At 46.5% G+C, this 24691-nt stretch overlaps 2 protein-coding genes across 8 annotated transcripts in view; both read left to right on the top strand.

The window, feature by feature from the left end:
* LRRC28 (leucine rich repeat containing 28) overlaps positions 1-7326 on the top strand; it is a 41862-nt gene extending 34536 nt beyond the window's left edge. For 2 of the 3 annotated variants that reach the window (XM_014543613.1, XM_005871089.2), the window contains 3 exons: positions 583-758; positions 1655-1814; positions 7012-7176. In XM_014543613.1, coding sequence (XP_014399099.1) covers positions 583-758; positions 1655-1814; positions 7012-7084 — 409 coding nt within the window. In that variant the 3' untranslated portion in view covers positions 7085-7176. Of the gene's footprint in view, positions 1-582; positions 759-1654; positions 1815-7011 lie in introns of all 3 variants that reach the window. The other variant, XM_005871088.2, reaches the window with a different exon arrangement.
* Positions 7327-9068: 1742 nt separating this feature from the next.
* Positions 9069-24691, top strand: part of LOC102243281 (basic proline-rich protein-like) — a 43010-nt gene continuing 27387 nt past the window's right edge. For all 5 annotated transcript variants that reach the window (XR_313854.2, XR_313855.2, XR_001363042.1 and 2 more), the window contains exons 1-4: positions 9069-9496; positions 15392-15551; positions 18318-18444; positions 20194-20303. Coding sequence is in view for 1 of the 5 variants with exons in the window: in XM_014543614.1 (XP_014399100.1) it covers positions 20276-20303 (28 nt within the window). In the remaining 4 variants the exon portion in view is untranslated. The remainder of the gene's footprint in view (positions 9497-15391; positions 15552-18317; positions 18445-20193; positions 20304-24691) is intronic.

The raw sequence follows: 24691 nt of genomic DNA, 5'->3' as shown, positions 1-24691 counted from the left end.
ATAAACGTGAAGAGGGTCATAAAATGAGGATCAATAGAGCTCACAAAACATACAGTGTGGGTCCTGGGAAGGAAAGTTCCTTCAAAGTCTGTCCTCCCTGGAAATGCCTGGACCTCGGCAATGGTTTAGCTGAGTTTCAACTGGCGACTGTAGATTTCTGCGCCAGGTTTTATTTATTTATTTTATTTTTAATTTTTGTTATTTTTTAAATACATTTTTATTGATTTCAGAGAGAAAGGAAGAGAGAGAGGAACATCAATGATGAGAGAGAATCGTTGATCGACTGCCTCCTGCACGCCCCACACTGGGGATCGAGCCAGCTACCCAGGCTTGTGCCCCGACCGGGAATCGAACCGTGACCTCCTGGTTCCTGGATTGACACTCAACACTAAGCCACACCGGCCGGGCCTGTGCCAGGTTTATGAAGAAACCCAGGAGAGCATCTGCTCACTTTGCAGAGCATCCTGGCAGTTCAGCGGCGTCTTCAGATGTTCAATGTATATTTTGACGAACACATTTTTATTGGCACGTGTCCCCCTGTCCTCGTTGCTCACCCGGCCGTGAATGCCTGTCTCTCCGCAGCTGTGGGGCTCCCGTCCAAGTTTCCGAGGGGAAGCTGCTGTCCTTTTCATCCGGGCCCCTCACCGTCTTCCTCCCCGCCGAGGTGAAGGCCATCGGGACGGAGCGGGACCACATCCTGCCGCTGCAAGAGCTGGCCATGCGGAGCCTGCATCACATCTACCACCGTTTTCTCAAAGGTACAGGGCCCTCCCTCCCTGCTCCGCCCCCGTCCAGTGAACTGAGGAATTGTGTTTCATGCCGCCTGTTTCGGTGTTCTTTTTATTTATTGTGGAAAAATACACCGAAGTAAAATTTACCATGTAATCCAGTTTTTTAATTTTTATTTTATTTTAATATATTTTTGTTGATGTCAGAGAGGAAGGGAGAGGGAGAGAGAGAAACATCAATGATGAGAGAGAATCATGGACCTGCTGCCTCCTGCATGCCCCCCACTGGGGATCGAGCCTGCAACCCAGGCATGTGCCCGTGAACAGAATCGAACCCGGGACCCTTCAGTCCGCAGGAAAGTGCTCTATCCACTGAGCCAAACAGCTAGGGGCAGTTTTTTTAAATACAACCTTGGTTTCAGTACTTTTCACTCCCTTTAAATTTTTTGTTTTCCCTTTTTTTTATTTTCAGTAAATATGATTTAAATTGATTGATTCTAAATGCCTGATACATTTAGGAAGAACTTAATGAAAGCCCATTTTCATCTCCAATCCAGTCCCTTTTTTATTCTCTGTCTCTAATAGAAGTTTACAAACCCTCTCTGGTAAAATCACGCCTTTCTGATCTTCGTTCTTAAAGAATACTTGCTCTTATTCTTTCCTTGCTTCTTCCTCAGGACAGCTTCCGGTTGCTCTTAAAAGAGTAGATGTGGGTTCCATCTTAGTATCAAAAATATAAAAGCATCTTCATTTCTAAATAATGTTCCGTTTTTATTCCATGCCTGACCGATAAAAGAATTTCCAACAGGCAGTACTTTTAACTAACTGAACTGACTTGGTAACAAAGAGAACTATATTTAAAAGCCTGGTACTATAAAGAACTCTGATTTTTTTTTATTCATGCATGATTTCCTCTTATGTTCCAGATCTGAACTTCCTGTCTCCCGTCTCGTTACCCAGAAGTCTCCTGGAGCTGCTGCACTGCCCCCTGGGGCACTGCCACCGGTGTAGCCAGCCCATGTTTACAATCGTCTACCCCAAGCTCTTTCCCTTGAGAGAGACGCCGATGGCGGGGCTGCACCAGGGGTAATCATGCCCACGTGGGCACCAGGGTGTATACCTGGGCGCGGGTGGGTGATCAGGGAGGGGTGGATGCCTGGCATGAGGGTATTGTGAAGTCAGTAGCTATATAGGGGCATAGATTCTGCTAAATGAAACATGCACATTTTTAGAATCACAAGAAAACAGTTTTGCTCATATACAGGACAGTTTTATTGCACATATTATTTAGAATAGCTCATGATTCACAAGCATGTTTTTCTGCTATTCCCCTGTTCAAAATAGTCTTCAGGCAATAAGGAATTGCAAGAACCAGATAGCTATTATATAATGGGACCAGCCCAGCCCTCCTATTTAACAGGTGTTGCTAATTGAAAGTGTGTGGCTGACCAGTGTTTGTGTGTGTGTGTGTGTGTGTGTGTGTGTGTGTGTGTGAGAGAGAGAGAGAGAGAGAGAGAGAGAGAGAGTTTTGAATTTCTAACCCTTCCAAATGGCATTCTCTTGCCACTCTCTGTTTCTTGGCACAATGCCTTGAATTTGCTAAAAATGTTCACTAAGTAAAAAACGCCATACTGGTAGTTTAAAAAAGAATACCAGACAATTAAAAATAGAACATCAAATAAAAAATTCCCCCATTAGCACAACCATAGCATATAGATTTTCTAAATTTAAGATTTTCTAAGTTTGCATTTTTCAAAGTTAAAAAAAAAAGTGCTATAATACCTTACTTATTTATCCAGTGTGGTGTTTGGGGTTAGTAAATTTTCCAGATCACTTGTTACCTCTATTCCACGTCAAGAGGTGTTTCCTTTGTAATCATTTCTTTTTTATTTTATTTGTTACTGATTTCAGAGAGGAAGGGAAAGGGAGAGGGAGAGAGAAACATCAATGATGAGAGAGAATCATTGATCAGCTGCCTCCTGCACGCCCCCTGCTGGGGATTGAGCCAGCAACCCTAACCTCTCCACTGGGAGCCCTTGGGCAAATTACTTAACTTCTCCGAGCTTCACCTTTTCATCAGTAAAATGAGCACATAATAATATCTGTTTACTAAGGTCTTTGTGTGGTTTAAGTGAGATGATTCATGTCAAGAGCCCAGGATGGTGCCTGATAATGTAATCAAGACTAAGTAAATGTTAACTATTTATTTCTGTAGCTCAGAGACTTTTTCAAAATTAAATTTATTGGGGTGACATTGGTTAATAAGATTTTGTAAGTTTCAAGTGTACAATTCTATCATATACCATCAGTATATTGCATTGTGTGCTCATCACTCAAAACCTAGTCTGAGATTTTAAAAAAAATTGTGTATTTTAAAAGCAAATATTAATATCAGTATCTTTATATGAGTAAGATCATACTAGGAAAATCAACTAATTCATTCAACTGTCGTAAAATTCTAATGCATTGTTATTGCACAGTTTCCTATAGATGGTATTTTCTTACTGAAAATATGAAAATGAAAACAATTCAGTATGGTCAGGATGCACTGTGAGCTGATAAAATCCTAAATACCTATTTTTTTAAAAAGACAGACTTTCTTTTGGCATGCTAATTAATTGGTGAAAGTAAAGAAGGCCCTTCAAATGAAGTCATTTTTGTGCTGTCTTTACATGAAATTTGGGAAACTTATTCAGTATTTGCAACTTCCATTTACTTCTGCTTATTCTAGAAATTCAGTATGAATAATCTTACATTGTTTCAGAACATAAATTTAATAGTGTTCATTTAATGAAATGTGTGTTATCAAGTACATAGGACTTAGACAATGCCCTCTGGTTAAGCAAAGCCATAGTGCCTGTGTATACAGCAGAGATAATACGCCAAGCTATAAAGTCTGAGATTTTTGGCGAGCTAATGCTAGGTCTGAAATCGAGCACTTGTGGTTTTCATTCGGTCCACCAACCTTTGCTCCTTCCCATGTTGCTATGGAGATTGTATTAAAAGCATTGACTTCGGTTTCCACCATAGCCTTTAAAGTACTTTTTTGGTAACTGAAAACCAAATACTTGAATCTCAGGACCTTATTGCTCAAAGTAAAATCAATATTTTTAATGTCATAAACTCTAAAAGGTCTTGGTAATCTTATTTTTTCAGTTTTCTAATATATTTAGGTCTGTTTGCATTGCTTGTCCTAAAATCATGTATTGTTTTAGCCAAAGTCTACATTAATATGGACATCTGGCATTATTGTGAAAGAACATACTGAATATTCTTCTAAAATACCACGTCCCTTACAAGTGTTAGTTCTAACCTAAATTAGGGCAGCGTGAAATAAAAAGAAATGACTGTAATTTCACATAAATGATAAATACCCAAACCTTTAAATATCTATAGCAGAGAAGAATGAGTAGTATATTGATAACTTTTGATCCTTATAGAGATAGCAGATTTTCATTCCCAAAACTTACTGTTCATTTAGTAAAATGAAAGACATCAACTTAGAGGATTCTTGATCAACATAACAACGTGATCTGGCTTTTCCCAGGCATGTATGATTCTCACAAGTTCTGTATTTCCCAATCTGAAATCATGCTACCGAAAGTTTTTCAAGGGTAGTGTATTAGTTTGCTAGAGATACCGCAACAAAATACCACATAACGGTGACCGAAACAACAGAAATCTGTAGTCTCACAGCTCTGAAGGCTGGAGGTCAGAAATCAAGGTGATGGCAGGATGGGTTTCTTCTGGGGACTGTGAGGGAAGGACCTGCACACGGAATCTTCCCATGAGAGCCAGTTAACATACATGTAACCAGCAGATACAATATGTTGTTAGAGGGTTCTCCCCTAAGTTAGTCCACAGGCTGGCGGTTTTATCTGATCAACTCTGTCTAATAAAGATTAATTTTCTTTTGGCTTAAATTCCTGTCTAAGTCAAAGATAGGCTTTTTGTTTCTAATGAGGAAGCACATTTGCAATGAAAATACCATGATTTTCGTGGGCTCCGGTATGCCCTACCAACATTGCGATTTGGTTTTTTGTTGTTGTTGTTTGTTTGTTTTTAGAACGGCGGCATTCCTGTATTTCAGAAGTGAGCTGAAATGCTCTTTCTCTGCCTTCCTATAAATACGCTCGGATTCTGTAGCAGCAAATGTCACGTCTGATGTTCTTTGTAGGGTTTACCCGCATCTCCTTCCTCACTGTACAGTTGATCGCTTAGCTCCAAGGGTCTCCCCTAAAACGGTCACATCTCCAGTGCCAGGGCGTTGGCATTTTGAAGGACCCACCCAACACACATCCCTCCTTAAGGCAGTAGACCTGTTGGTACACTGGTGACCACCTAGAGCATGAATGCAGCAGGCACATACAGTGTGCTATTAGATGAGTCTCCCAATAGTAAATAGCACACAGACTTGGGGTTTCTTTGTAGCACAAACACGACTCCTCCAGGGGGCCCACCCTCCCCCCTTGAGCGTGCATCGTAAGGAGTTAATGATGATCCAAAGGGCACTATGCCTCGTGAGTAAACCCCACATCTCTATAAGTTTGGATTCTTTTGCTTAGGACTTTCAGTTTAAGCAGGTCCTTAAATGTTAAGTCGATACCCAAGTATTTCACTTTCTTTGTGTGGTTGTAAATTATCTTATAGTTTTTAATTTCAACTTCTATGCGTTCATTGTTAGTATATGAAAATATGGTTGATTTTTTTTTTTTTAATTTTGATCTTACGTGCTTGAAACCGTCCTGAATTTGCTTGAGAGGCCAGAAGTGTTTTTGTAGATTCCTTGGCATTTTCTGTGTAGACGGTCATGTCATGCCATCTGAAATTAGGAATAGTTTTATTTCTTCCTCTTTCATTGGTTTGGCTTTTATTTTTCTTGCTTTATTGCAGTGGTTAGGACTTCCAGTACTGTGTTGACTAAGGTGGTGACCGTAGACATCGCTACAAAGCACGATATTAGCAAGTCCTTTTTGTAGATTATGTTTATGAAATTGAAAAAGGTCCCCTCTATTTCTAGTTTGCTGGGTTTTTAGCGTGAGTCGATGTTGTATTCTTTTCAGATGCTTTTCTCTGAGTCCATTGATACCCTACAAATTCTTCTTTGTTAACCTGTTGATACGGTGGATCACATTGGCTTTCAAATATTGAACCCGCCTTACAGCCCCGGCATAATTCCCACTTGATGTCAGATGTTTTTGATTTGCCGAAGTTTCCGTTCCCATTGAGTTCATGTGAGGTTTTATCCTGTGAGGCGGCCTCTTTCACCCCCGGGAACGTGCTCGTTTGACCGGCAGGTTAGAAAAGGGCAGAGAACTGTGGTGTTCGATTGTCACGTGCGGAGTCTCTCCGCTGGTCTTTCTGTTACTGATTTCTAGTTTGATTCCACAACAGACAGAAAACATGCGCTGTGATTTTTTACTTGCTTTAGACTTAAATGGCTCTTTATTCTCCAACTTCCTGGTGAAAACTCAGGTTACTGGCTTTAGAGCTTTTTTTTTTTTTTTCCTAATAAGTGTGTTTAGTGTTAGAAATTTCCCGTTAGTACTGCCTTTGCTGGGAAAAGGACCCTCAAACTCTATTATTCAGATTCTTAAATTCTCTCTACAACCAATCTCTGTGACTACATTTGTAAGGTAAATTCTTTAAAATTCTGTGTTTTAGGCTCTCTGATATATGTGTGTGTGTGTGTGTGTGTGTGTGTGTTGTAACTAAATTGGTGAGGTTTTCTGTTACATGATTTAAAAAAAATTTTTTTTATTGATTTCAGAAAGGGAGGGCGAGGGAGAGATAGAAACATCAGTGAGGAGAGAGAATCATTGATCAGCTGCCTCCTACTCGCCCCTTCCTGGGGATTGAGCCCACAACCCAGGCTTGTGCCCAGACCAGGAATTCAACCCTGGTTCATAGGTCGATGCTCCACCACTGAGCCACGCCAGCCGGGCTTGGCTTCAGGATTTTTATAACACATTTGAAATTCCGTCCTCCCACGTTGGTTCTAGTAAGCAGACTTCAGACCGTAGCATGAAGAACGCTTGCTTTTCATTTGCTGCTAACGGGGGGATGTGATGTCATCTGAACGCTGCTAATAGAAGGAGCACAGACATGCCCCACCTGATGCCGGGGCTCAGTGTTAAAAGGAAATGGACATTTCTGCTGCAGGCTGTGCAGACCATGCCTAATCCTTTATTTTTAACAAAGAAAGACACCGTCTATAACGGAAAGAATCCGCACTTTCATCTCAAATTCACCGCGTCCCTCTCTCCCTTCTTTCCGCCTCCAGGAGGACCACTGTTAGTTTTGTGGCTTACTGCTGCTCCACCCAGTGTCTGCAGACTTTTGACCTACTCAGTTGATAAACACTCAAGAGCCTCAGGAGGGTTGCCAGCCCGACAGCACAGCTGCCTGCGTGTCACACGCTGTCTGAGCGGCGGAGGGACAGGGGCGCCCAGCCAGGCCACACAGGCCCTCACAACCTGGCACGTCCGGTGCGGGGGGGACCGCAGAACTCTCTGGAAGTGTCGTGATCGAGCTTCGGAGCTGAAAGGCCTTCGCCCTTCCCCCATGTTGGAATATATCCTGCCCCCAAATTAAGGACCCTTTGTCTCGTGTGTTTTTCTTGGTATGCAAGTGTCTCAGACGAAAACGGTTGGGTTTGATGTGCTTCCCCAAATCTAATTGAAAGCAACCTTCAGCTCCCTGAAGAGCTGTGATTTGATAATATTGTCAAGTGAACTTTTGAACACATTCTAACTCAATGATCCTCTTAATGTTCTCTTTCTTTCCCCCAGGGAGTAATTTCCCCCCAGAGGTTATTCTCCGTGTTCGTAACAAATTTCAGGAAACTCCACCGCCTCAGTGGTATGAATAGTGAGGGGTGTGGGGGGACCCTGAGTTGGCAGAGAAGTTAGACCCAGTGGAGATTCTGCAAGGTGCCCGTATGCACCCTTTGCAAAGTTATAACCTAGTTTATAAGTTCTGCAACATGTTAAGGGACTTTTCTGAGGGATTTTAAAAATAAAAATGTAGACTATAAATAAAAATACACATTATTTTGAAAGACTATTTACAGGAAAATAATCATTGAAATGGCTGCTTTCCTGTAAGATTTTTTTTAAATATATTTTTTATTGATTTCAGAGGGAGAGGGAGAGAAACAGCAATGATGAGAGAGAGGCATCAATTGGCCACCTCCTGCCTGCCTCCTACTGGGGATGGAGCCCTCAATCCGGGCATGTGTCCTGACCGGGAATCGAACCGTGACCTGGTTCATAGGTTAACGCTCAACCATTGAGCCACACCAGTCAGGCATATATCTTTAAATATTTTAACTATATAGTGTTTTCTCTAAGTTTGGATGGAAAGGGGGGGACCAAGAAGGTTTCCTTGGTAGGACAAGTATTTTCAAAAAAATGTCAGACTTGTCTAAAATTCCGTTTCTGGAACTTTGTTCGCTGCCCTAAATCTGTCTGGCTCGGCGCTAACAGTGCTAAAAATCCTACCTAGTTACTGACAACCGTGTGATCTTTTCACAGTCACACCCCCCGCTGCCCGGAAAGCAGCCTCTCCACGCAGAACGCTGAAGGCAGAGCGTTACGTATGTCCCAGCTGCGTTTCCACTGTTCTCACCTCCCCTTGTCCCTTTCATGACTTGGCCTGTTCCTCCTTCAAAGGCGTAGAGTATAATAGATCCTGAAGGGTGACATCAAAACATAGCACTTCTTTCATCCTGCAGAATAATTGACGTGTTAGCGGGACCTCTCCGTGCCTATAGGGTGGCAGGTGAAAAATGTGGCGTGAACCCTCACAGGTGTGATTCCGCCCTACGTGGTGCTGCCTGTCGCTTACATGACAGTTCCTGTATCGCAGCATCTTTCTCTTTCACCCTCCTGCAGTCATGTCTTAAAATGCCATGTGCTAACCTGATACTCAGGATGCTCACTGGGATGAGGATATGTGGTACTTTCTTTTTTTTTTTTTAAATGTAATTTTATTAATTTCAGAGAGGAAGGGAGAGAGAAAGAGAAACATCCATGATGAGAAAGAATCGCCGATCAGCTGCCTCCTGCACGCCCCACACTGGGGATGGAGCCCACAACCTGGGCATGTGCCCTGATCGGGAATCGAACTGTGACCTCCTAGTTCATAGGTCGACAATCACTGAGCCACTCAGGCCGGGCAATACTTTCAGCTTGTTTGAAAGTTTACAAAGACAGAATCCAAGTGTCCTCTCTGTACCTATTATAAACCACTAGAGGCCCGATGCACGAAATTCATGCAAGGGGCTCGGCCCTTGCAGCCCCAGCTTCGTCTGGAAGGTTGTCCAGAAGGACATCCGGAAGGTCGTTCGGCTGTCTGGTCTAATTAGCATATTACGCTTTTATTATTATGGATGTGCATTGAGTACCAGCAGTGGGCAACCTTTGGGCAGACTCAACCTCGACCCTGGTGCAGCACCCAGCTTGATTGATGGAAATGCAATTTATCATTTGGCTTCCCTGGTGCTGTTTATTATTTTAAAAAAAAAGTTATACTAGATTCACTGATGTCATTCTTAAACTTTTGATATTATGTGAGAGCATTGGAGACTGGAGAAAGTTTGCCTACATGCTATATATTTTTGAGTTGTGTGCAGTACTTTGCAGAAAATTCTAAAGTTGTTATATCATGTCTTCTTGATTAACAGTTATGCTACGTAGAGAAATATTTCGTGCAGTCATAATAGTGCAAAAAAAAAAAGCGAGTCACTTGGGAAATAGTCTCTTCAGGTAAGTTTATATCAATAATCTGATGTGGTTCGTGGTAAATTTATAATCCAGAATCCCCTGTTTGGCAGGCGCCTTCTTATAACAGAGTGTGAAAGACAATCCATTTGAACTGGGTTGCCCTGTCCGTGCCCTTCAAGATGCCTGCTTGTTATACCAAATTCCCAGATTACAGAACAGGGTGTGGATGAAATGTTGCCTCTTCCATGAATAAAAAAATATATTTTGAGCGCACTGAACAATTTTTTTAAAAATGATCAATAAGCAAGAGAGCTCTATCCATAAGAGGATCCGCTCTGCTTAACAGAGAAAAGCGATAAACTCCATCACCTGGCCCTCCTCTTCCATGAAGCGAGGCACACTATCAGCATTTTTTGGTCGACATGCTCAACACTCACCACACAGCTTTCACACTCTGGCGTGTCCGCCTAGTCGAGCATACATCTCGCTTTTCTTCCACATTTTGCATTATGAATTAAAATGTCTACGTCTAAGGATAAAGGCTTCCATGCCAATGGGCTTCTGAGGCTTCGAATGTCGTGTTCCCTAAAATATATATATTTTTAATGTATACATATGTGTATATATATATATATATATATATAATGTGTATATATATGTATATATATGTATTTTGGAATCACTGGGGACTCTCAAAGGTGGTTTTCAAAAGTATTAATAGTAAGATTAGGTTTCTGTGTCCTGGGTTTAAAAAATCAGGCATTTTTATCTGTACTATGAAAATATCATAGTCGCTTCAGAAATCAAAATATTTGTATTCAGATGATTTATGGACATGGATCACTAATGGGGTCAACAGTAATACAACCTGATGTAATGAAATGTTAAGATATAAATTTATTCCACAGACTTGTAAACGCACTCTCTTTAGGAACCTTATTTTAAAATGTATTCTTACATCACTGGATATATATATTATTGATTTCAGGGAGAGGGGGAGAGAGAGAAAAACATTCTACTGGCAACCCAGGCATGTGTCCTGACCAGGAATCGAGCCATTACCTCCTGGTTCATGGGTTGATGCTCAACCATTGAGCCACACTAGCAATTTGGAGACTATAATAATTCAAGACTAATTAATTAATTTCTCCTTTTTTTGTATACTGAAAGGATTTTTCTAAAACTCAGAGTCTACATACTGAACAACGATGGCAACATTTATTTGAAGTGTGGACGTTTTTTAAAGCTCATACTGTATCCAATTTGGTTGTCTATAGCTGCTGCTGTTTATAGCACGGTTGAGCTTGAACCATGTGAATGCTTAGAAATGTCGATGGTGGTAGCTTTATTCTTTTAACCAGATGCATTTGATTAAGAAAAATAAAAGGATGTTAAATAGTTAAAGCCAGAAAAGAAAAAAAAATGGTGAAGTGAAGACATTAAAAATGCTCCCTTTCACACCGCAAGGAGAAAATTGGCAAAAATTGGCAGAACCAACTTTTTTCAGAACGGTGGAAATTAACCAGAGGCCCGCGGCAATCCAAGGGCTACTTGAGAAATTGCTGAATCTCAGAACAGTAAGCTTGGTGGTATTTCAACTTGCCCTGTTTCCATTCCCTCCCACCCCTTTTCCAGCTCTGTTGCACCCTGCAAACAACAGCCCACAATCGAGGTAGAAGCCACAGTGGAGAAGCCACTGGAGGGGTGAATGGGGTTGGAGCTTTTTCAAATTCTGCTTCCCAGAGAATCATCATTATTTGACTTGTCTGGTGGCACCCTGGAAGACCTCATTTGCAAGTCTGTCTTTATTTTGCCTGATCAGAGTTTGTCAGATGTGAAAAGCTTTTTTCACAGGGACATCTATTGAAGAAGGAAAAAATCAGAGGCAGTTGTGGCTGCCCAAAGCAGTGAATGAACATCGGAGCAAACAATAGGCTAACCAAAAACTTGAAAGGAAATGCTGAGGAATGAGATATTTGTAGGGGCTTGGTACAGCTCTGACATCCCTGGGATTTGCATGTGCAGGCATATGCATAGGGCTTGTCACAAGCCAAGGGTGGCATGTCTGATGAGGAAAGGCCTCTGAGCATCATAATTTCTCACCTGACATTGACCTTGAGGATTTGCACAAGCAGAGAGTAGAGCATAAGGCAGAGCAGCCAACTTCCTGGCCGAGTGTTGAAGGGTGTTCCAACAGGCACACAAACCCCCCACGAAGACTGGGGGAGTTACTGGATTCAGGTGATTAAGGAAATCCCTATCCAATTATTCATTCACCACAGAACTATCTGAGCAAGACATCGGTGTCTGTATATCACAGAGAATGCAGGCTTTCCAGAATGACTTCAGATGAGTCACTCAACAGACAAAAACCAGCAACTACATCAAACCCTTGGCTAAAGGGGGAAGTCAATCTAATTTTCAGAGTTACCCCTTATTATTTGAAATACCCAGTTTTCCTAAAAAAGTTACAGACATACAAGGGAACAAGAAAATATGCCCCATATTCAGGGAAAAAAGCTGTCAATCACCTGTACGTAAAGGAAGTCCAGAAATTGGACTTTGTAGACAACGACTTTAAATCAGCTATTTTTAGATATGTTCGGAGAATTAAGTATCCAAATGATGCCTCACTATCATTTATTAGTTAAAAGATAGAAGTTATTTTAAAATACAGAAACTCCATAGTTGAAATACAATAACTGAAATCAAAATTCCTGAGAGGTGCCCAGCCTCAGATTTGAGCCAGCAGAAGAAAGAATTTGCAAACTGGAATGTGGGTCAATTGACATTCTTTCATTGGAGGAACAGAAAGGAAAATGAATAGAGCCTTAGACCTACGGGACACCATCAAGTGTACCAACATACGCATAATGGGAGCCCCATACGAGCAGTAGAGAAAGAGGCAGAAAGAATATTTTTAAAAATAATGGCCAGCCCTAGCTGGTGTTGCTCAGTGGTTAGAGTGTCAGCCCCCCCACACACAAAGGGTCTGGGGTTCAACTCCTGCTCAAGGGTTGCAGGCTCACTTCCACCCCTAGACAGGATGTGTGCAGGAGGCAACCAGTCGATGAGTCTCTCCCATCGATGTTTCTCTCTCCTCCCTCCCACTGTTTTTGAAAAGCAATGGAAAAAAATATCCTCGGGTGAGGATTAACAACAATAAAAAAGACTTTAAAATTTGAAGAAAAACTAATTTACATACCCATGAAAAGGTGCTCAAGATCCTGTCATCAGGGAAGTGCAAATCAAAATGACAATGAATTCCACTTTACACTCACTAGAAAGAAAACGGTGGACAATAACAAGTGTTGACAAGGACATGAAGAATCCCAATTTCTGGTGGGACATATGAGCTATAAATACCAAGGCTGTCTCAACTGTGTTTTGAAAAACAGATTGGCAGTTTCTCAAAAGCTTAACCCTAGAGTTACCATATGACCCAGCAATTCCCCTTCTAGGTATCTGAGGGAATTGAAAACATGTCCATGCAAAAACAAAAAACAAACCCCCACAAAAGTTCATAATAGCCAAAAGGTAGAAACAACTCAAATGCCCATCTCTGAATGAATGGTTGAATACAATGTGGTATAACCATGATGGACTATTATCAGCCATGAAAGGAAAGAAGTACTCACACACGCTACAACATGGATGACCCCTGAAACATGATGATGGAAGCCAGACACAAAAGACTTCTCATGTTGTATGACTCCATTTACATGAACTATCAAGAATAAGCAAATCTCTAGAAACAGAAAGTAGATTAACGGTTGATAAGGGCTGGGGGAGATGGGTAGAGAAAATGGGTAGTGACTGCTGATGGGTATGGAGTTTCTTTTTGGGGTGATAAGAATGACCATGAGTTCGATATTGGTGATAGTTGTCCATCCTGGTGAATATACTAACCACTGAATTACACTCTTAAAGAGGTGAATTTTATGGTATGTGAATTATATCTCCATTTTAAACAGTGGTGCACCTTATTTTATGTATCTGTTAATAAACTATTTTGGGCCCGGTCTCCGTGGCTCAGAGGTTGAGCGTCGGCCTAGGAACCAGGAGGTCACGGTTCGATTCCCAGTCGGGGCATGTGCCTGGGTTGCAGGCTCGATCCCCAGTAGGGGGCGTGCAGGAGGCAGCCGATCCATGATTCTCTCTCATCATGGATGTTTCTCTCTTCCTCTCCCTTCCTCTCTGAAGTCAATAAAAACGTAAACTTTTAAAAAATAAATTATTTGGGGGTAGACCAGCAACCCTTGCAGAAGCTATGAATGAAACTGCTCTCACTGACTGGGAAATAGATGGAAACTCAGTGTGAACAGCTCACCGGGTTTCAGAGTTTGTCCTCGCTGGTTAACACCAGCATCAGGCCAATATGCAGTAATTTAAAGATCCCAGATGTGAGGCTTCCAACTTCACCCATTGAATGAAGTCCCCAAGGACCAAGGCCCCCTGACAGCAAAACATTGTGAAATGAATGAATTTGCAAATATAATCAAGTGGAAAATTCTGTAAGAAACTAAAAGGTCATGTTGGCTTTGTTCCTAGTGCGTAGCGCTTTTTGGTACCACTCTTTCCCTAGAACAAAAATGTAAAGGGAGGTTATTATTTACTAAAGGTCCTATCTTTTCAGCATGATTATTAAATATTTGTGTTATTTTTATCAGGTATTGCAAACATACCTCAATTCAAAGCTTTTCATAATTTTTCTGAAACTGATCAAAGTAACTATTACAATATATTGGCCAAACAATTACACCCTCTTTGTAGGTGTGCAGTCCAATTTGGTCAGTAGATCAAAAAACGACAGCTAGATTTTAAATAAAATGCAGGGACTTAAGAATTGTATAGTAGTTATATCTTGCTCTCTTCAGGTATTATGTTCTTTATTTTCAGTTCTTTGGGCTAGTAAAAAAAAATTTTAAGAGAAAAATATAAAAACTAGTTGTAATATTATTAGTATGACCTTCTATTCAAAATAATCCAGCTAAAACATTATTATTTTTTTATTGCTTTCAGAGAAGAAGGGAGAGAGAGATAGAAACATCAAAGATGAGAGAGAATCATTGATTGGCTGCCTCCTGCATGCCCCCTACTGGATATTGAGCCCACAACTAGGCATGTGCCCTGATCAGGAATCGAACCCATGACCCTTTGGTGCTAACCACTGAGCCCCAGCCAGGGCAGTATGGCATATATTTTTAAATCAACAACAAAAAAATGAGCTGGGATTTGATCAATTAAGTTTCTGTTTAATATTAAATTCACAACATTGATTTACAATCAGATTCACAGCCAAAATATTTATAGTTAACATAGTCGTCTGGGGTCCCTACAAAAATAAGATATGGGAGCGAGCTTTGAAACAAGAACGTGTTCGTGCCAAGAAGAAAATGGCAAGGACGGGGGGTGGGGAGCCAAGGAGAGGCCCGAGTCAGCAGCTCAAGAGCAAGCCGCACCCTTTGGGGGAGTTTTCGTGGCTCACATCCCAGTGGCCAGCCAACTCTGCAGACTGAAGCAGTGTGGAGAGTAAGGAGGTTAGAGCAAGAAGAAAAGAAGAGGGGGTGGACGATGAAAAACACCCCCTTGCTGAAACAAAAACGAACCTACTTTTACCAGGACCTGTGCCCGCTTTAGCAATGTGCACCCCGCTCAGAATGTGAGGAAGGAAATGCGTGACCTTGATAGTAGTGTCAGTGTGCTCTGCCTCTAGCCACCCACAGTCCTCCTAGGTAATCCCAGTGCCCTGCTTGTGCTGGTCCCAGGCGCCCTCCTCCAGGCAGGCAGCCGAGATTGCTTATAGGCGAGAGGGTGGGAGCCCTGGAGAGTGATGTCTTGATGACTATGGCAGCTGCGGTTCTTCTGAAGAAGAATTTAAGTGCAGGATTTAGGAAACCTAGACTGATCGTAAGCACGTCTCTGTTTACCCAGTAGGAGGCTACGCTGGGTACCTGAGGATGAAGGGAGGCCCTCAGTGAGTAAGTTTCAGAAGAAATGGGTGCATGAGCCTCTACCCAAGGCCCCCCGGATCTGCTGCGTTTGGCAGAGGACACGCCGTGGGGAAAGACGGCAGCTCGCTCTAAAGGCAAACACGGTAAGGAGAGATTAAGGGGCAGAATCATCTGATACCACGCGTATCAAAAAAGAAAGCAAGAAATGACTTGATTTTTTGCCCGTGCCTGTGGCCACCCCGAGGAGCTGCCTTCGCACGCCACCTTCCTTTGGGACAGTCCTCCCCAGTCCGTATCTTTGCGTGGATCTCACTCAGGTATCTGAGTTGGCAAACTCATCTGGGGGGGGGGGGATGGGGAAATTCCTTAAATAGAATTCACCCCCCCCTGCCCCGCCTCGCCCGCGGGTTTCTCACAGGTTCCTTCCCAGCCCCTTTGCCAAAGTGTAAATTGGAGCAGACGTGGCTCATTTCTACTTCAGATGGTTAACTCTGGTTTTTTTAAAAAATATATTTTATTGACTTTTTACAGAGAGGAAGGGAGAGGGATAGATTTAGAAACATTGATGAGAGAGAAACATCAGTCAGCTGCCTCCTGCACACCCCCAACTAGGGATGTGCTCGCAACCAAGGTACATGCCCTTGACTGGAATCGAACCAGGGACTCTTCAGTCCCCAGGTCGACGCTCTATCCGCTAAGCCAAACCGGTTAGGGCAACTCTGGTTTTTTATTTTTATTTTATTAGATGATGTCCATGATTTGTATATAAACATGTTAGCGGTCTTACCCAGGAGTTGTAGTTGCTATACTATTCAAACAACATTTCCCACATTATTACAATCATCTTGGTTCTGCATGTGTATAAAGAACTGTCCAGAAAAATCTGAAGGTTTCATTTGGCTCATGTTTTCCACTGGAGTCTGAAGGAGCCGGTCTAACTAAGAGCCTTCATTTGAAAACATGCCATCTCGTACTTGGTCACCATGAGGTGCTGACACACCACCCGTCCTCTTCCCAGCTTTAGTTCAAAGGTTACTATCTTTTTCTGTTTAACCCTCACCCAAAAGAGTGATAATATCCTCCCCCCGCCATAGATTTTTAGAGAGAGTGGAAGGGAGGAGGGAGAGGGGGAGAGAGAGAGAGAGAGAGAGAGAGAGAAATATCAATCTGAGAGAGACACATCGATTGGTTGCCTCCCACACGCGTCCCAGGGCAGGTCTCGAACCTGCAACCCAGGTACGTGCCCTTGACCAGAATCAAACCCAGGACCCTCCCATACTCAGGCTGACACTCTAACTACTGAGCAACACTGACCAAGGGCAGCTGCCATCTCTTTTAACACGCAGCTTCCTCATAACAAAACTTTTTCATGTGATTTTGCTATTTGAAGTGACATACAAGCCGCTGACCTCAAAGTGATAATCCGGGTTCCTCTCAATAAAAGAAAAAATTCCAAATGAAACGGCAATCCAGGAGGGGAGCTCACCCAGACCAGCAAAACCAGAGGGAGTTGGAAACGACATTCAGTGCTGCCGAGTGTGCAAAGTGTCATTAAAATTGTCCTCCCAGCCCTAGCCAGTGTTGCTCAGTGGTTAGAGATTCAGCCTGGGACTGAAGGGTCCTGGGTTCGATTCTGGTCAAGGGCACATGCCCAGGTTGCAGGTTCCAACCCCAGTAGGAGGCCTGCAGGAGGCAGCCGATCCATGATTCTCTCTCATCATTGATGTTTTTCTCTCTCTCTCCCTCTCCCTTCCTCTCTGAAATAAATAAAAATTTTTAAAAAGCTCATTAAAAAAAACCAAAAAACTATCCTCCCAAACCTACCCCATCTTGTCCTTAGAAAGAAAGAACTCAGGGTGTAAGTAACGAATGAATAGAATAAATACACATAAATACGATAGTTAACGATGTGTGTAAAAGCAACGGGTCATACTTTACTTTTTTTAATATTTTTATTGAATTCAGAAAGGAAGAGAGAGGGAGAGAGAGATAGAAACATCAATGATGAGAATCATTGATTGGCTGCCTCTTGCACGCCCCCTACTGGGGATCCAACCCACAACCCGGGCATGTGCCCTCAACTGGAATTCAACCAGGGACCCTTCAGTCCGCAGGCCGATGCTCTATCCACTGAGCCAAACCGGCTAGGGCAACGGGTCATACTTTTAGACTTGGGGAGTCCATTCTTTAGCTGCCTTGTTTTTTGGTTGCAGTTTTTTTTTAAATAAATTTTTTTTTTACTTCAGAGAGGCAGGGAGAGGGAGAGAGAGAAACATCAATGATGAGAGAGAATCATTGATTGGCGCACACCCCCACTGGGGATTGAGCCCGCAACCCCGGGCATGTGCCCTGACCGGGAACCGAACTGTGACCTCCTAGTTCATAGGCTGATGCTCAACCACTGAGCCACACCAGCCAGGCTCTTTTGTTCCATTTTGCCCCGTGTAGCAGTTTAAGAATCTGCAGACATGTATCCGTTACATGGAATCGCCACTTCAATTCTAAAAATACTCTCCTGCTACTAAACTCAATTAAAAAGAAGTGCAGTTGGAAAGCTTAATTAAGCTTTCTAGGTTGTTAAAACTCTGCTTCCAGAAAAAGAAAAAAGAAAAAAAAAACTACGCTATTCTCAGAGTCCCACAGTCCGATTGCGAGAAACAGCCAACGTATTATCCGTCAGGAAAGGTTGGTTTCTCTCCCTTGCTTAGGACGAGGCCATCGGATGGGGTTTCCATTGAGCCAACCCAAGGCTGCTGGGCTGCTGGTGAGAACGTTCTGGCAGCGACATCAGCCCCACGAGAGGGGAGTTGAAGGGAGGCCAGATTCCCTCAGGAAATTTGGGGCGAGTTGAAACCTCCCTTCCCCACCTCGCTTTGATGATGGCGACTGATAATGTCTTCATTTTTCAGCACCTGGTGCTAACAGCGCAGGCCGCAGGCTTCACAGCGCCCCAACAGCAACAGAGCATGTACTGAAGCGTCACCCGCAGACGGGCCGCGTGCCCCAGAGCCCACGGAGGGAGCAGGCGGCAGCCGGGTGAGGAGACACTTGACCTCCTTTTCCAGACATCAGAAATGGGGGAACCCACCCAGGGAGAGGCCACGCAAGACAGGGAGGAAGCGTGGAGTTTGGGGTTCTGGGCAGAGACCCCGAGGCAGGGCCTGGGTGGCTTTGAGTCCATTGTAATGTCACACCCCCGGGGTGAAATGAGTTTTATTGCATGGAAGTTACACTTCAGTTCAGAAAACAAGCAAAGGGGAAAAATGCAGCAGCCCTCCTGTCTGTCCCGCCCCTGGCCCTGACCTCCTACCCCTGCCCTCATCACCAGCACAGTGGCCTCGAGCATGGGTCACACCTGACTCTTCCCTCTGGCTACCTTCCCAAGTCCACACGTGACCGCACAATCAGTGGGTCTGGCTGCCTGTCACTCCCTGAGCCCGTTCAGCAGAGACAGGGTGGAATCCTACGTGAGCGTTGATTCCGATCCTGCCGGCAGTGTGGGGGAGCTGCAGGGCACCCACAAAAATCCACTCTGTCCCCACCATAAGCCAGCTGCTGATAGTGGGTAGAAGGACAAAGATTGCATGGGAAGTCGGCCAAAGGGTGATGCCAAATGGGCAGTTTACAGGTGAGCGGGCTGGAGATTTGCAAAGGCCTGTGGGTGTGCAAAGGCTGGGGGTCTGCAAAGGCCTGTGGGTATGCAAAGGCTGGGGGTCTCCAATGGGCTGGCGGCTCTGGTTTCTGCAACAAGGTTGTCAATCTTTCCACCATCATAGGCAGCCCCCTGATGGGGAGGAGGGGCCCCATTTCCAGGGGAGCTCCCAGGCCCCACGTGCAGCTCCCAGCCAGGTGAGAAGGTGCCTTCTTTCATCAGAACAGCACAGCCACGGGTCACAGAGCGGGATTCATATTCCTTACAGTGACAGCTGGTCTCCAGCATTGTATTTCTGCCCCATCATTGCGAGGGCTGTCACATGGGTCTAAGGCACGCACATTAGCGGGTGGGGGCAAGGGGCTCCCCACCACAGTGCCCCCCACCCTCCAGGCCTTCAGGACATGTTACCACTCTCCCTCTGCAGACGGCTTGCCTGCTGTGACCTATCCCAATGCTCAGCCATTCGTGCCCCAGCCTGTGCTGGCTCTTTGTTTCTCTGAATGTCTTTTCCTTCTGATCCTCTTATTTTCTGACATTCACACTTACTCATTCCGTCAGTTGTCAGCACCTGATTGCCTCCCTGTGGCTCCAGCGTTCGGGAGCAGGGCCAGCTGCGGGCCCGGGGATCATCCCGGGTCGCTGGGACATTGAGCCAGCTGGGACCTAGGCCCCCTTCTTCCGATGAGAGGGGCCGTGCCCAGTCCCCAGGCTCGGCCTCCCGGGGGACAGGTGGTTTCTTTGCCACTTTCTGGGCCCAGGGCTCCAGTAGCCAGGCCGCTGGAGTTGCCAGCCAACTAACTCCTACAAGCAGCTGACATCACCAACCAGACTTCCTGGCACCACGCGGCCTGGGCATTCCCCCGGTGCCGGGGCTGCCTTCTCCTGTGGGCCCTAGAGAAAGGGAGAATAGCAGAGGCCCGAGCCTTCCCTGGAACATCCATCCGCCTGCCAGGCCTGCCCCGCCCACTCTCCATGGGATGCAGGAGGCTGGGGGCCAGCCACCCCCTCTAGGTGACCCTGTGCGGTCTGTGGGACAGTGGGAAGCCCCGCCTGGGCCCTGGGAGGCCACCCTCGGTTACTCTTTGCTCTCTAGACCTTTGCCTTTGACCTCCTCACTCCCCTCTCCTCAGGGCAGGCGTCCCTGCTCATCAGCGCTGGTCCGCAGCAAGCTCTCCCCGCCCAGGCCTTTAGGAAGTCCTGTTCGTAGTTCCCATGAGAGAGATCACGGCCTTCTTCGTGGGTAAGTGAGCTGTCTTCCCAGGCATCCATGGTGAGTGCCTCTCTGAGCCGAGTTCAGGTCCTGTTGTTCCAGAAACATTACTGAGTATCTGTGATATTTAAGATACTATTCTAGCCCTGGCCGTTGTAGCTAACTGGTTAGAGTGTCAGTCCTTGTACCAAAAGGTTATGGGTTCGATTCCTGGTCAAGGGCACGTACCTGGGTTGCAGGTTCGATCCCCGGCCCCAGTTGGGGTGCATGCAGGAGGTAACCAATTGATGTGTCTCTCTCACATCGATGTTTCTCTCTCTCTCTGTCTCTCCCCCTCCCTTCCACTCTCTCTAAGAATCAATGGGAAAAATATCCTCGGGTGAGGATTAACAACAACAACAAAAAGATATTATTCTAGACTCTGCGGACGTACATACATAGAGAACGTGGCCGTGGCCCATGCCTTTGAGAAGTTTATAATATGTTCATTTATTGTTCTGGGAGTAAAAAGATATTAGAAGAAAAGGGAAACGGAGAGAGAGAAAAGTGACCGTATTGATCATCAAACAAGGATAAGCATCACCCTATTCAGCTTGTTCTAGGAAGGGGTGTGGTGACATGGTGACGAGTCCAGGAGGCTGGGCGCTGGCCACAGCAGTCCTCCCCGGGACCTGCCCCCGGCTCCGCAAAGACAACGCCCCACCCTTTCGGGTCCGCTGAGGTCCCGTGTGAAGGTCCCCTCAGATCTTCCTCTGCTGCTGGATTGGAGAAAGCGGTTCACTGGGGGAGGAAGGGGTGGGTCCATGAGAGTCTGTGGTCTTCACTTCCTACTTTCTAAAACGGGCCGCTTCTGGCCATGAGAAAAGGAAGACCCAATCGCCACTTCTCCGGGGTCCCTTATAGTCCCACCATAGTGGGGAGAAGAAAAAGGTTCTTCCAGGAAACAGCCTTGGGAAAGAGGAAACCTCGTGAGGAGACCACACTCCTAAGCAGACAAGTCTCCTCTAACGTGGATGGATGGATGGATGGATCGATGGATGGATGGATGGATGGATGGATGGATGGATGGATGGATGGATGGATGGATGGATGGATGGATGGATGGATGGATGGATGGATGATGGATGGATGAAAGAATGGATGGATGGATGGTTGGGTGGATGAGTGAATGAATGAATGAGCAGATAGATGGATGGATGAGTGAGTGAATGAATGGGTGAGTGAATGGATGAATGAGCGGATGGATGGATGGATGAGTGAGTGAATGAATGGGTGAGTGAATGAATGGGTGAGTGAATGAATGCGTGAGTGGGTGAATGAATGAATGGGGCAGTAACTGAAGTGCTGCCTGCCATGCAGTGCAGGGGCTTGGGCTTGTGGCTCTCCACCCTCTCCCAGTGCACACTGTCACTTCCTCGTGGAGGAAACGGATGGCCCAGGGCCAGGAGGAGCGGGGAGGTTCCCAGGAGCCTCCTTCTCGGTTCTCCTTTGGCAAACCGCCATTTCCCACTGAGGGGCCTTGGGCAGGCTGTGGCTGGAGTAAGTGGTCATCGCATGGTCAGGGGGCAAAGGGCACCTGTGCTCATTACTGGGAAGTGAGAAAGCATAGCTCCGATGTCAGAAGGAGGGCCGTTACCGTCCGGTGCTTTCCAGGGAGGTCTCAGTTCAGCGCCCCTGGGAACCTGAGCCTGCAGGGGGCGCCGAAGCGGAGGGGACCGAGGGCATCGGGGTTCTGCAGTTTGCCAGGGTTCAGTACAGTCACAGGCGGCGTCTCAGCTGTCATCCGCCAGGGGAGGGACGTTTGTCTTGCTACCAGCTATAGGAAATAATCTATGTAATCCTGGCCGCCTGACACTGTAAGAGCACTGGTGTGTGGCTTGTCACATCAGAGACAGTAGGTCTGGAATGAAGGGTGCTATGGACTCCATGTTTGTGCCCCGCCACCGCCCCCCCCCCAAACTCATATGTTAAAACCTAATCCCCAGTGTGATGCTATTTGGAGGTGGGGACTTTGGAAGGTGATTAAGAGCCCTCGTGTGCCGAAACCAGTTTGGCTCAGTGGATAGAGCGACGACCTGCGGACTGAAAGGTCCCAAGTTCGATTCCGGTCAAGGGCATGTATCTGGGTTGCGGGCACATCCCCAGTAGGAGATGTGCAGGAGGGAGCTGATCGATGTTTCTCTCTCATCGATGTTTCTAACTCTCTATCTCTCTCCCTTCCTCTCTGTAAAAAATCAATAAAATATATTAAAAAAAAAAAAAGAGAGAGCCCTCGTGAGTGGAATCGGGGCCCTCATGACCGGGTTTAGGACCCAGAAACGCCTCACCCCTTTGCCAAGTGAGGACAGTTTCTGCCTCCAGCTAGCTAGACCCTGAGCCCTGCAGAGCAGCCTGTACCTGCGGCCTGCCCGCACTCTAATCTCATCTCACGATCCTCTCACAGGCTCTCAGGGCAGCCTGGTGACCCACAGGATGAATGTACTATCTCACTCAAGGTCACACAGCTGCAAGGTCACCCACGGCCATCACCTCCACTGCACGCGTTCCCTGCACGGAGGAGGAGGTGGCGACGTAGGACTCCAGGGTTGAGTGGCTCCCACATTTCCAAGCATTTTTCAATCTGGGAGGACAGGGAGCTGGAAACTATTTAAAGGGGGAGCCGAGGCCTGAAAGTCTTGGCTGGGATGGAGGAAGGGAGAGAAATGTATCCTGTGCCATCGGGACCCTCCCCGAGGGGGAGGCAAGGGCGTGTCCAGGACAGCGCAGCCTGTGCACCCTGCACACCAGCCTGAATGGCTGCTCCCGCCCTGGCCCCCAGCTCAGCCGTCCAAGGACACATGCGAGCTGCCAGGCCAAAGCCAGGAGCCCGCGGCACCGTGGGCAGGACACCGCAGGACACCCAGCTCGTTGGAGAAGGCCCCGGAACACTCTTCCGCTCAAATCCCGCTCCTCCAATTAGCCTGTTTACTCATGTAATACGGCTTGGTTCTGTTGACACACAGTGAAACCGCAGCCCGTGGTTCCCGTCCCCAGAAAGGTCGTGAGAGGATCGGCTGTTTCTGAGCTTTTCCCTGAGGGTGACTTTGCTGCCTGCCCATGGCTTTTGTCACCGCCTGGCCTTTGCTCGCAGCCGGTGGAGGCTGATGGGAACCTCAGCCCGGGGATACTCGAGTGGAGGAAGAAGTTCTCGTGCCTTCCATCGCAAGCACCCAGGCTGTCTTCACGGTCACCCGGTCCTCTCTCTTGGCCGAGGGCCCCGGATGAGCCCCCAGGAGCGATGCTCTCTGGACAGTGTCTGGCGTGGATGTGTGGCCAGAGCTGTCATAACCATCGGCTACACTCCCGGGGGGAGGGGGCCACTCGGAGGAGCCACAGGGGCCAGAGCAGGAGCCGCGGGCAAACCCACCTGCAGCCCCTCACCGGGACTCCCGTGGCACCAGCCTAGACCACTCTCAGCGGGACTTCCGGTTACTGAGCCCACAGCATCCTGAACACGGCAGTTCCACGCACGTCTGCGCCCCCTTCGGCAGGTGGAAGGTCGTCCGTGTGCATTTCGGGGGCTTCCCTCGTTCTTGTCGGACTCTGAATTGGACCCTGGTGGTCTGAGCATCACCACCACCACCACCATCACCATCACCACCACCACCATCACCACCACCACCACCATCCTGCCGAGGGTGCCATTCCTCTCTCTGTCTTCCTGTGGGCATCCCCAGAGCAGACCCTACGACGAGGGTTTGGTTGTGGGTAATCTGTTTGTGAGGTGACTCCGGGAAGCACAGGGCAGGGGTGGAGAAGGAAGATGGGGAGGGAGGAAGGCCATGAATAGGGCTGACATGGGGTTCCCGCTGCCAGCGATGGGCTCAAGCGGCTGGGCCCTGGAGAGATGAGGGAGCCAGGCTTCCAGTGAGGATGTACCCCCAGGCTCCCATGCCTGGGGGCTGCGAGGCCCCTGGGGGCACAAACTCCCCTGTTATTTCTGGGCTGTGCCCGCAGGGGCGGGAGCAACTTCCCCAGGTGGCAGGAGAGGTGGATGGGCATCGCAGCCTGCTCTCCACACGATCATGGAAGCCTCAGTTTCCTGACCTGTAAAATGGGGCCAGTGGTACTCACACGGCAGAGCTCATGCAAAGAGTAACAGCAAATGCACTTCCTGGCAGAAGAAGGGCTCTGCTAGTGCTGGCTTTATAAGTGTGGCTCCTTAAGCGAGGAACGTCATCTCGCCCAGTGCGGCGACTGGGGTCTGCCTTCCCTCCTGCCACCTGGGTTCCACTTCCCCTTCCTGCATCTGCATCTGCAGGCAGCCCAGGGCTCGGGGCAAGTCTGACTTGAACACACTGAATGGCTGCTGGCCGAGGGCCCGGGGCAGTGGTGGGGCCACGCCAGTCAGCCAGGCCAGGCTGGGTGGCGTCCGCTCC

This window comes from Myotis brandtii, unplaced genomic scaffold (assembly GCF_000412655.1).
Source record: "Myotis brandtii unplaced genomic scaffold, ASM41265v1 scaffold329, whole genome shotgun sequence".
Taxonomy (NCBI): Eukaryota; Metazoa; Chordata; class Mammalia; order Chiroptera; family Vespertilionidae; genus Myotis; species Myotis brandtii.
This window is presented reverse-complemented; position numbering and strand designations above follow the sequence as displayed.